Below are 13,238 nucleotides of genomic sequence, written 5' to 3'. Positions count from 1 at the left end.
TCCACCCTCCAGAGGTGGACCAACATGCAATTAATCAGGTGCTCATAATGTTTTGGCTCCTTCTCCCACAAGTCATTTTTGTACATTATAGAAATGTTACTATCTCAGAAAAATTATTCACTTTTGTTGTGGATGGACACTACTTCAGTTTCTGGGGGTGTTTACTTATCCCAAAAGCTATTCAATAGAGAAGGGGATGCCAGGTATTTTTGCAGAGATGTTAATAATCAATATGTAGTCTCACTACAAACATCTCTAAAGTTTCTTTCTTTGTGATAATGTATTGAAGATGTAGCATAGAGGAGTAATGACATGCAAAGACCTACGGTCATTTAATGGACCATTCAGAGGATGTTGTGGAAACAGGAATGACTACTACTACTACTACTACTACTACTACTACTACATTCTAACTAACAACTACACTGCAGGAAAACTAACAGAGAAAAGATAATACCAACTAATGCAACAAGAAGGATCATGTGTGAAGACTACATAAATTTTCACAGTCATGTTCTGGTGAAAGCTCTAACCAAAAATCCAATGAAATTCTTGGAATATTAGCATACTAATCTTTGAGCTCTGCACAGAGCAGAGTGAGAGGTGCGAACAAGGCAGCAGGCCATGACACAATTCTAATATGCAGCAGAATTAGATCTTTCCCCATCTCATATTTCCTGAGAATCTACTGGGCAGTGTAAACTTCTGCGTGACTGGGAAAGAGTAGAATGACTCCTGTCCATAAAAGGTATAAGATCAAATGCACAAAATTGCAGGCCACTAACACCTACAGGGAGTGGATGAAAATATGGAAATGCCAAATCCACTACACATTACCATGCTTAATACAGTGTAGGCAAAACGTTGGCTATCAAAACAACTCCCAGTCATTGCAGAATGGACAATTACAGTACTGTGTGGTTTCCAAAGCAATCTGGTGCCATTATTCCTACAAAACAGTGGCAAGTTTAGGTAACAATGATGGAGATAGATAGTGATCATGCACACATTTCTTGAAAGCAGATCACGACAACACAATAATATTGAGATTAGGTGACTCTGCAGGCAGGAGGAGATGCGACAATTCATCCTCATGCTCACAAAATCAGTCGTGGAGGATGTAAGCTATGTGAACAGGGGCGCTGTTGTTTTGGAACACAGTACCATCATTGGAGAACAAACATTGTGCTATGGGATGGACCTAATTTGCTTAAATTATCACATAATCCTTGGCAGTAACGTGACCGTGCAGAGTAACCAAGTGGCCCATGGGAAACCAATCTGTCTGCCAAATTCATCAGCAAATCACATCATGTTTCACTTTTGCACTCTTTGAACGTAGCTCAGTTAGAAGCTGGAAACCATGTGTAACAAAGACTCAACCAACCACACGAGACTCTTCCACTGGTTCATAGTCCTGGTTTTATGGCTTTGGCACCATGTTTTCCTGTTATGGGCATTTGTATAATTGATGGCGGTTCTGGAATTCCAGGTTGCCCTGCAGTTGTCAGGTTATCAAATGGAGCAACCTACATTGGCTGCAGTCAGTAGAGGCACAATACATTCCAGATTCTGTCGACAGACTCCGAGCAGAACTACTGTAAGTAATATTAATACACGGTAGTGAAGGAGATATGAGGCATAACTATATAGATTAACCTAGGTGGAAGCCACAATCACTCCATTTGCTATACACCGATCACATCAGTTGCACCTGGGAACAAGCCGCTAATTAAGTTCATTGTTAATCACTGCACATGGTAGAAGCTATTGCATTAGTGTGACGTCACCATGCTATACATTTATTGGCTTCAGATGGAAAACAAACATCCGAGATGTAGTAACCTGGCAGTTTTCACCGCATTTCACAGTTTTCACTTTATTTCACCACATAGGCTATAAAATTTTGCATGTTTTAAGGTAAAATTTGTGGCAGTTGTGTGTTGGCAAAGGTACTATTACCTTGTACATCATTAGTAAAAGTGGTAGTCTTTTCAATTACATACTCTGGATATTACTAGTAGCAAAACCCTTTTTTTCTCCTAATAGGTCTATTATATGGTGTAAAATTTTGAAATTGCTTTCTTATTTGTTTATGGATTTGCAATTTGGTTTTGTCACTTGATGTTATGAGTGTTGGTAAAACTGCTACCTATGAGGAGGAGCATGACATTCTCGCACTGACCTTGATTTAAAGCTTCTGTGCCTTTTTATACTTTATAATTCAGTAATTTAGGGATTTGGAGTGTTTTGCAGCCTAAGGATTGTGAAATTATTGATAATGAGCTAGACAGAGTGTGTTAGCATGGTGCAGTGGCTGCGCTGGCTATTGGGTGACGTAACAAGTCACTAGCCGATAAGAGCTCACTAGCTGGAAATGGCTGACGTTGCCTTGATTCTGATCGAGAACATTCTTTGAGACTCAGTGTTTGAAATTAAAAAGTTGAAGATCAAGATCATTTCTGAGCACAGTACATTGGAAGTACATGCAAAAAGACAAGACAGAGTTTTAAGTGGCACAAGAAAATGTGGTGGCTTGATCCCTTTGTACCGTATTGGCTCAGTCCAGAACACTTCGTTCATGACTTGTAGAAAATAAACTGATGCTATAAATGAGTCAACAAAAGATGATTTCTGACAGCTGGAAGCACTGTTGCCTGATTTCAACTGCAAACAAATACAGGTGAAAACAATAGCTGTCTATAGAGCTGCAACAACAATCAGGCATTGCCAAAAAGACATACACAAATTGGCATTATATGATTGGTTGAAGTAAAAGTGCGATGCAAGTGCGCCAAGCCCACTGAAACTGTCAGGGATCTTCTGTTGCTGATTTTACTCTAAATATATAGTAATATTGAGTTTTTACAGTTTCTAACACACAATTCAACTAAAACAAAAATTCTGATTACTCAGAATGGTCATATGATCAGTTGGTCTGAACAATTTGAATTCCTACATGTTTAGATATATGGTAAATGGTCATGGAAAACCCATTTTCAGTATCTTGTTCAAAAACTGAATGATGCTCTATTTACCATTAAAACGGCATCTGCATTAAGTGAAAGTCCAACATGGTAATCAGTCTATTTTGCTTATTTTCATTCATTTATGACATACAGTGTTATATTCAGGAGTACTCTTCCCATTCAAAAAGGGTATTTCTGGATCAAAAATACGCAGTTAGAGCAAAATGTAGTGTAAGTTCACGAACCTCTTGTTGACCCCTGTTCTAGGTTCTGTAAACCCTGACACTGACCTCTCATTACACATTTTCTTTAATGTCACTTGTTGTTAACAATATGAGATTATGCCCAAGAATTAGCAGCTTTCACTATGTTAACATTAGGCAGAAATCCAGTCCACATTTGTATTGCACGTCATTGACTCTTGTGCAGAAAGGCATATAGTATTCTGCTGTATCCATTCTCAATAAGCTACCACAGGTGTGCAAGTTATTCTACATGTCCCTTTAGTGTTTTGTGGGCACATACTGAATTTTACACTTACTAATGCGGATGCTAGTGCACATGATAATGGTTGGGTTACTGTGGCGCTAGTACGTGGTGGTAAGGTGGAGACTGTATCAGGGGTGGAGACATTTAACAGCCGAGAACTTGTTGCTTATCGTACATTTCAGACATGTGAAGTGTACAATGCCATTGGTTCTTAGGATGAGGAATTGTCGTGAGGTACACGAATCAGAGACTGTGTCTGCATGGCTTAAAGGCACATTGAAATGTGCTAAGATTAAAGTTATTATTATACATATATTTTATAAAAAAAGCAGCAATCCTCGCACCTTCAAGAGGTCTTGCACACATGCGGTTCTCCGTCACCTGAGTGCACACTTCCCTCATTACCAAGCCACAATACCTGAGGAGGAAGAGAGGTAAGTGGAGAAAGAGAGGAGGACAATGGTACACTCCACACGGCAGTGTAGTTGCGCAAGGAACACTGAACCCTTACGTAAAGCTTGGTTTTTAATTTCATATTTCTCAACAGCACAGATCACAAACAAAACATATGTTCATTGTTTTTAATTATTTTTTGGTGCACTGGAGACAAAAAATTTTTACATCTGTTACAAACTGTTGACATACGGACAGATGCAGAAAATTTAGCATTTTCTTTACTCAGATTGCCATGTAATTGTGACTCATTTAAGTTCATAATTGAGAAAAGCCTTTCACACACATATGCTTATCAAAACATTGTATCATGTTTGCAACCTCATTAGATAAACACGGACACACTTACCAAGAAAAACTATGTAGAACTCCTGGATAGAATTAATGTAAAAGAATCTGCCTTTTAAAAGGAAATTTCACTAATCAGATTTCTCAACTGAAACAGCAAAAGGTCTTGAAAACAGCTCAAAGACAGACATAAGATTGGCAGTGTCCTCAAAATGTTTAGAAAAGTATTCCATTAATTCTTTCAACACCACAATGAATTGTTCAAAATTTACATTTTCTTTAGTGGCAGAGAGCTTAGGGAAGTGGATGGTATTTTTTCTTTCCATAATGTGATTTTCTTTTTAAATGCAGCCCCACCAAATCAGAAATAAACTGTTTCTCAACTTGGAAATCTTACTATGGGTAGCATACAATCAAGTTAATTTAAAATGCGAGATCTGCAATCCATTCCAGACATTACAATTTTCATTCCTGCTTTCCTTCTTCCTTCAAAATTTCAGGAATAAAGGGTCCTAATCTAAAAAATCATTCCAGGCATGTCCCTTGACCCAACCAATGTACTTCAGTGTGATATATAACATTTCCATACTCTCCATTGAACTCTAACAAAAAATGTTGTATAATAAGTGTGTTGACACCAAAAAATTTACTATCTGTACCACTAATTTCATCCTCATGCTTGAATATTTAGCATAAAGTGCTTCTTGATGTACAAAACCTTGAATCCTTTACAAATCATCTGTCGATCATTGTAATTTTTTTGCTTTCTTATTGTAACTAAATATTTAATTTCATTTTGCATGTTGTTGTAATGCCATTACAAGACAAATCTGAGATATGATTGATTATGTAAGTGTAAATTACAATTGTGGAATCTAATCCTTCTCACCTGTGATACCCATTAATTTTTAAAGGCTTGTAACGATAGATCACTAGACTGCCTCTTGTGCACACAGCCACTGGACCCGGAACCTTCCTTTATACAATGGGCAAACGGAGTAGGGTAAACAGCACTGACACCACGAGTCTGCCAAATTGAAGAAAGTCATGTCGACTGGAAGAGGCTGCACTAAATGCTGGAAGAAATAGTGTCACGTTGCAATACTAAGTGAAATGTCACACTATAATAAGCAGTTCTGAGAAGGATCGAGCAAACCCAAGATGTACTGCGTAGGGCCAAGACTTGGTATGCATGCATGCAACACATTGTGCACATGTGCAGTTCTGCACGCTGTGGCTGACCCTCAGCAGCTTCGCTATCTGCATAGGATTCTTGCAAATTTTATTTTTTATTAGCTTTGCCAATGTAATTTCATGTTTCTTGACCACAGAGATCAACTCATTAACTTGGTTATATCGAACTGGGCACATAAATAAATGAGCAAGACTGTTTACTGATGATCCTATTGTTTACAGGAAAGTGCCGTTGGTGGACGATTGTAAGCAAATGCAGAAAGACTTTAAAAAAGATTTAAATGTGGAGTAAATGTAAGATAATGTGTATAACAAAGAAAACAGAACATGGTAGTATCCAATTACAGGATCAGCTGTGTACATCTTCACGCATATTACACTGTATAAGTGTTTGCGGCAATACTAAGAAGCGATCTTAAAAGAAAAGGCACAAAAGACACCAATGTTCTGAATCTAGAATACAGTTCCAGTGCATGGAACTCTTATCAAGCACAAATGACCATTCCAGTGCATGGAAACCTTATCAAGCAAAAATGACAACAGAAATCAAACACATTCAAAGACACACTGTAAAAGGTCGGTATAGCCTGGTATAAGTAACGTAAGTGCTCGGGAAACTTAAATGAGACACCCTGGAACAGAGAGTTTCACAAAACTCTGCAGGGAAAATTTACAGGACCTGTAGCCAAAGAAGAAAGAGCAACCATTATGCCGCCACCATGACAGTAAGATGAGAGAGATTAGGAAACATATAGAGGCATATACTTCCCCTTGTTCGATATGTGAATACAACAGGACACAAAATAAATAGTAATGGCATGATGTACCTTCCACCATGCACTGTATTAGGTTGGTCCATAAGTCTGGAGTGATTTTCTTTTGCATGTTTGTATTCCGGTTGCTACAGGTTTATTTATCGATTGTCGTTTTTTATTTGTAGTTCACTGTCACTATTTGAGTTTACAAATTGTCATTTGGATATAGTGAGTGGTGCTGTGGAAACTAGAAAATGGAGTGTCAAGTGGAGAAAACAAACATTTCCAACATATTCTTCCGTTTGAGTTCAGTAGAGGGCAGACAGCAGCACAGGCAGGCAGAAACATTTGTGCTGTGTATGGGGATTGTGCCACTGGACAGGGCAAGGCAAGGCAAGAAAACGGTTTTCTCATTTTAAGAAGGATCATTTTGACATTAGTGACTCTCCCTGTTGAGAAAGACCTTGGGTATTAGATGAAGATTGTTTATACACATTGATCCACAATGACTCATGTCAGTGTACTCAACTAGGAAATGTTTTGACAAGGGTTATTAAAACAAAAAGAGACTGTAATGATGTATGTTAAGTGCTAAGGTTTTCCAGATGGGGTTAATTTGCGAGACCTGAAAGCGCACGTGAAACTTGTGTAGTTGTTTTATTGTAAAGAAGAAAATATAGCGAAGTTGATATGAAAGTATTCTGAGAGTAAGAAGTCATTTCAAAAGTAGAGAAGAAGTTCAGTATCATTTCCCTAACCAGCACGAAATCTTCGGAGAAAAAGCATTATGAAGATTGACGCAGCCGTCTATCCTGAGAAGAAGATTGGCAGCACACAATACGTAAATCACCCGTGAGAGACGTGTGAGTGTTGCGCCCCAGTACCACACAGTCTCCGGTCGTCAGCAAAATGTTAGAACATGGCGACCAAGTGACAGGACTCGAAGAAAACGGGAAATTGTAAGCCAAAAACGGGAAGAAGATATTTGAGTTGATGTAATAACCAGGCATAACAAGACAAAGAAACTGTTGCACAGAATTGGATTCTGCCTAAAAGGAAAAAAGGGTGAAAAAGTTAATAAGCAATGAACAAAGGAAGACGCAGAGAATAGTTCGACTAAGAAGATTTGGTGTGGGGAAGTAAGCAGTCCTCACACATACATCGGTCCGGCCGACGCTGACGCAGTATCCTGCCAACAATGCCGACGGGGTAACCAGCCGCCGTCGCCGACTGCAACTGTCGTTCACCATTGCTGACTTTGTGTCCACTCGCTGATGACGCATCCAACATTCGACACTGCCAGCGCCCATGCTGTTCACCGGTGCCGATTCTAAACCTGCTTACCGATGCAGCCTAGACCTCTATGACGGGTGAGCGAAAAACAATAACTGTTTGGTAAAGTTGAAAGAACTGCAGAACAATAAAATGTTGGTGTAGTTATTGTACACAATATTGTATTTTAGGTTAGATACGGGAAAAAAGAGAGAAAAAGAGAGAGAGAGAGAGAGAGAGAGAGAGAGAGAGAGAGAGAGAGAAATGGGTAATATTCAGAAAGTTGGAGAAACTTCAGAAGCAGCCATGGCCATGATGGTGAATAAGGAAATGCCAGACTTGTCTGAAGTAATAAATTTAATCAAAGCTCAGAGTATACAATTAAATACTAGACTAGATGAACAGAGAGCAGATTCAGCTTCTTTAAGACAAGAAGTAAATGCATAAAATGCTTCGTTAAGACAGGAACTGAGTGTTTTTTTTAAGAAAGGCATTCAATGAAACTAAGTGCTCAAAGTCTTAAGTAAGATTCAGTAAATACACAATTGAACATCAAATTAGATGCTCATAATGAGGTTTTAAGTAGCCAAAGTGAAATCTTAAACATTCAAGCAACAAATATAAGTTTGCTAAAGACTGAATTTGACATTCTGAATAATAAAGTCGAGAATCTGAAGTTAGATTTAAAGAGTGAACTAACCAGTTCTTTAAATGCTCACATTAATCAATTATTTACTGAATTTAACCAGAGACCGGATGTGAAATTTCAAGATTTAAGTAAGAAATTAGAATTTGACGTTGAAGATAAGTGTAACAATGTAGAATCAAAGTTTAATGAAAAATTTGGATTATTTCAGAATGTATGTAAGGTTACGTTTGATGCAGTGAAATGAAGACTACATACCTTAAAAGATAGTGTAGAAAGACAGGATAAGCTGATCCCTATTGTCCAATCACAAATTGCAGGTGTCAACACTCAAGTCGATGATGTGGAGAGAAATTTTAAAAAGCTAGCAACCTCAGACACCATATATATATATAAGCAGTCTGGAGGAACAGGTAGAGGTAATAATCGAACAAAAAGTTGCCGAGAGGGTAAACCCAGACAATGTTCCGTCTCATTTAGCTTTGGAATTTAATGATACAAAGAAAGGCATCGATAGTTTATGGAAAAAATTCAAACCTGTCCATGACAAAGCAGAAAATAGGATAACTTTACCTGCTATTGGGTTATATAGTAAAGTGGTGACTGTTTTGTTGTGGGTAGTCTTTCACATAAAACGAAAAGTACCGATTTGCGTTTGCTCAAAAGAGGTTAATATCAGATCCACGGGATCCGGGCGGAGTCGCATCTGTTCCCCAGGGACGTTAACATTCTGTGTTAACGGGCAGAGTGACAACTGTCGATTCCTGGGTTGTTTTTGGTGTTACTTCCACATTAGTTTTCCTACACCAAATTCCCTTCAAATCTTCAACTATTCTGTAATCTATTCACAACCTCTTAAACTATCCTATCATGTTAGTATTTAAGTGACCGAATGTGACTAATGTAAGAGAATCACGAATAAACAGTGATCTCTAAACATAAAAAGGAACAAACAGAATAATATTCTAGTAGAAGGTATAATATGATGGTAATATGTAAACAGAGTGACATCAAGATGGAATGAACAGAATAGAGTATTCTATTTAAGAATAATATAATATGAAGTGACTAATTAGATGACTATTTTATACAATAGTGTATAACTTTCTAATTTTATAGAATATTTTATATCTTTTGATGAGATGTGATGTAGACGGGGAGGGTTTATATCGATTTTGAAAGAGGTGGTAGGTGTAGGTACAACAACAAACATGACTAACACCACACACACACACACACCACACCTTTCATTCAGACAACCCTCGCAGACAAGTGTGACTGATTCTTCAGCATTTGCCGTTCCATGGGGTTTGCAAAGATTCTTTCTTCGGGGACTTTAAAAGTGAAGGTGAGAATGCCCATTGTGCAGGAGACATTTAACATCAGACCTCCTCCGGCTTCTCACTCAATTACTGGCTAAGTAGGGGTCCTGGGGAATGGGGGTGAGAAGGGTCTTCCTGTCTTTGTAGCTATCTTCTTTTTCTCCTATGATCTTAGCAATCATCTCTATTTTTTCCTTTCTTACTTCTCATATGAGTACTGGTCTATCTTTCCCTCTTTCCATGTGCATATACTTCTATCACTGAAGTCCTTCTCATTCTCAATGGTTTCTTATAACCTTCAACTTATTTCAAATAAGTAGGCCGAAGAATCAGGCTGCACAAACACACATCAACATACACACAAAATTACACTTAGGCACAAACATGAAAATTACGGGCTAGAAATCTAAAGCAATGTCAGAACTGCTGAGGGTTGAAGGAGAATAAAGACATATGTACATCTGGGTAGATGCACATATTGTACGGGCAGGGGCACCAAGAAGGGGATTGACCTGTACCACAGTAGATTAGGAAGTTTAAAGGGGCATACCCACCAAAACGGAAAGAGGAAGAGCATTCATAGTATCAACCTGTATGTAAGGTATAGGTACTGTGCCTAAAAGGAAAAGGGCAGTATCGTGACAAAAGTCAAACATTTTGTAGAGATTATTCTGGTAAGTTTGAATTCTCTATTCCACTAGCATTGTCAAGTTTTATATTTATCAGTGTCTGAAAGAACCTTTTCATTTGACCAGAGATCCTCCAGACTACAGGAAATGGTAGTTAATGAAATTAATACGTACTAAAGAAAAAACAGTACAGAGGAGAAGAGTAAAGAACAACATAATTAAGCATCTATGACACCTGGAGTCTGTGATTAGAGGTTAAGAATGGGAACAAATGAGATATGTTTTATTTGGAGACTCTTATACTCTGTTGTTTGACTTGCTAGGAGCAAGAATTGTTTTGACAAGGGTTATTACAACCAAAAGAGACTGTAATGATATATGTTAAGTACTAAGGTTTTTCAGATGGCGTTGATTTACGAGACTTGAAAGCGCATGTGAAACTTGTGTGGTGGTGTTATTGTGAAGAAGAAAATACAGCGAAGTTGATAAGAAAGTATTCTGAGAGTAAGAAATCATTTCAAAAGTAGAGAAGAAGTTCAGTATCATTTCCCTAACCAGCACGAAATCTTCGAAGAAGCATTGTGAAGATCGACACAGCTGCCTGTCTTGAGAAGAAGATTGGCTGCACACAATATGTAAATCACCCGCAACAGATGTGCGAGTCTTGCACCCCAGTACCACACAGTCTCCGGTCGTCAGGAAAACGTTAGAAGGCACCTACTGAACTTGATTTAATTATACTAAAAATATTGTGCTTTATGTGACAGATCGGCAATTTCAATGGCTGCGGTGATTATTCGGTGCCGCACACTACTGGAAGCAGCAGTACGTAATACAAATTATGTTTATTGAGCTTGAATGTAATGGTCTGTTGATATTGGTATGAGTTGAAGTTCAACAGAGACTGTGCACAGATTCATAAATTACCTTCAAAATTCTTTCCAATCAATTTTTCTAATTATTCACGCAATTATTCATCCAGTTCTATTGCCACATCCTATTCACAAGGGGGCAGGGGGGATGTTTGAGCCTTGCACCTTTGGAAAAGTAATCTGAGACTTACCCACAGAGCCATACCCTCCCCAGCCATAAGATATCAGAATTACTTTCTTAACCTGTTACCTACAAAATAGTGTAATCAGCAGGTTTTAATAAATAGAATGATTTACACATAACTGATAATGTAATATGTTCATGAAATGTAAATGAATATTACTTCATATTTCTTAGTACGTTTTTCTTAGTTTTAATATGGCAGACGATCTGAATAATAAACCTTATTCACAATATATTTTGTTGCTGGCTGCAATGTCTGTTTCTCATTAGTAATGTGTTAGAAATTAAGTAAGGATGAAGGACTAGAGTTTAAAGTCCTGCAGATTCATTAGAGACAAAACACAAGTTCAGATAAGGATTGGCTATGTAGGAAATTCAATGTGTTCTTTGCAAAGGCATGATATGGAAGTCACATTAATTAACTTGGGGAAATCATGGAAAACCTAAATTTTGTACGATCAAATGGGGCTTCTGAATCTCACTACTCTTGAATGCAAGTCCACTGTATTAACAACAGCGCCTCATATAGCTTGTGTGAAGTGTGGTTCTAGATTCAGATTATTTAGACTAGAAGGGTACTTCAAAAAGTAATGCCTTGAGCGCCATAAAAACTTTAATAATGAACTTATTACTGCCATCTACACAGGACTACCATGTGTTTGTAAACATTTGTGCCATTGTTGAACCAAGGCATCAAAACCAGTTTTGAAAAATTCAGGATACTGCTTCTGGACCCATTTTTCTCAGAATCATTTAAAAGTTGTGGATAGTTATCTCTAACACATCTGTCTCCTCGTATCACTTTATCAGCATGTAACAGTTGTTGCAGACTGGCCGCCGTGCAATTTATCTGCAATGCCCGTTTCTCCATTAACAAACTACTTCATCTTTTTTTGCTGATGTTCACTACAGCCTCCCCTACACTTTCTTCATGGATAAAGTTACAGCAGCTTCAAATTCATGAGTCGGGAAACAAAACCCTGAATTTTTCAAAACTGGTTTTTATGCCTGGGATTGATGAAGGCACAAATGTGTGCAAATGGAAGGTGTACAGTTCAGGCTATGATCTGTACTAATTCCAATGTTACATCCTCATCATTAAATTAAGTTTTAAAACTGTCTCCTGTAACAAAAAATCCTCCAAGGAATATTAAAGATATCTGCACCATCATACTAATTTTTCCGTGGAATACACGAAAAAACAAACAACTGACTTCAATGTAATTTGTTGGATATTTTATATGGTGTATTAAACTGGAGTGTTTCGGTAAATTCATCAGACGTACTGCAAGACAGAAATATTAAACTGTTCAACTCATAAACTTCCATGAAAACTGTAACTGACTAGCAAGAATACATTCACATGCACAGGAAATTGTAATTAGTGGACTACGACTTATTAAATGTGCAAGTGAGTCTGTAAGCAAAATAACTGATTGAGTAGTTCTGTAATAATAGGTACTGTATGAACTCTGAAAAATGCTGAGTCCAAGTTTGCATTGCTACTAAATAACAAAGAAATGATATTATGTGTGTATCCATGTGTCAGAAGTCTAATACTAAACACAATGTCTGCAGTTATTTAACAACAGAGCAAATTAAAAAGAAGATGTGGAGTGCTTATCCACATTTTAAAAAGATTACCTCATTTCTTTAGTTGGGACTTACCTGCAATAGTGTTGTATGTATTTTGGAGCCATCTTTCAGCCACATTGGGTAACAACCAATTTTCCTTGCAATAACACCTGTTCTCCTCGTCTTAGGAGTCCATTCACCACGTTCCAAAGGTGCATTTTTGAGTGGGCTTTGTTGACAGGTACGTACTCCTCCAATAACAGCTGGTGGTCCATATTTATCTTGGACTACTTCCTTGATAAATGCTGAGTTTTCTTGAGTCAAATTTTCATTATAATTCTGTGAAAAGAATTTTATAGCAATTATTATTGCTTATGAAAATGAAATGAGGATGACAAACAGATACTTAGGTCTCTTTGATACTAAGTTCGCTGGTTCAGCATATGATTCTCAGTATCAGTTGCAGATAGCAGGACTAGAGTATCTTACTACAGATAGATAAATGGAGACAACAGAGAGCTCTCCAAATATTACAAGCAAGAAACACATGCTGCAGCAGCTACACTCATACTTTTTGCTACTAGAAGAAT

The 13,238-nt window shown here is 37.7% G+C and overlaps 1 protein-coding gene across 1 annotated transcript in view; it reads right to left on the bottom strand.

The window, feature by feature from the left end:
- Positions 1-13,238, bottom strand: part of LOC124616775 (39S ribosomal protein L3, mitochondrial) — an 82,324-nt gene that overhangs the window by 59,783 nt on the left and 9,303 nt on the right. The window contains exon 3 of the mRNA XM_047145169.1: positions 12,742-12,987. Within this exon, the coding sequence (XP_047001125.1) occupies positions 12,742-12,987 (246 nt within the window). The remainder of the gene's footprint in view (positions 1-12,741; positions 12,988-13,238) is intronic.

The sequence above is a fragment of the Schistocerca americana genome, chromosome 5, assembly GCF_021461395.2.
Source record: "Schistocerca americana isolate TAMUIC-IGC-003095 chromosome 5, iqSchAmer2.1, whole genome shotgun sequence".
In the NCBI taxonomy this organism is placed as follows: Eukaryota; Metazoa; Arthropoda; class Insecta; order Orthoptera; family Acrididae; genus Schistocerca; species Schistocerca americana.
Note: the sequence above shows the minus strand (reverse complement) of the source record. Positions and strands in the feature narration are given on the sequence as shown.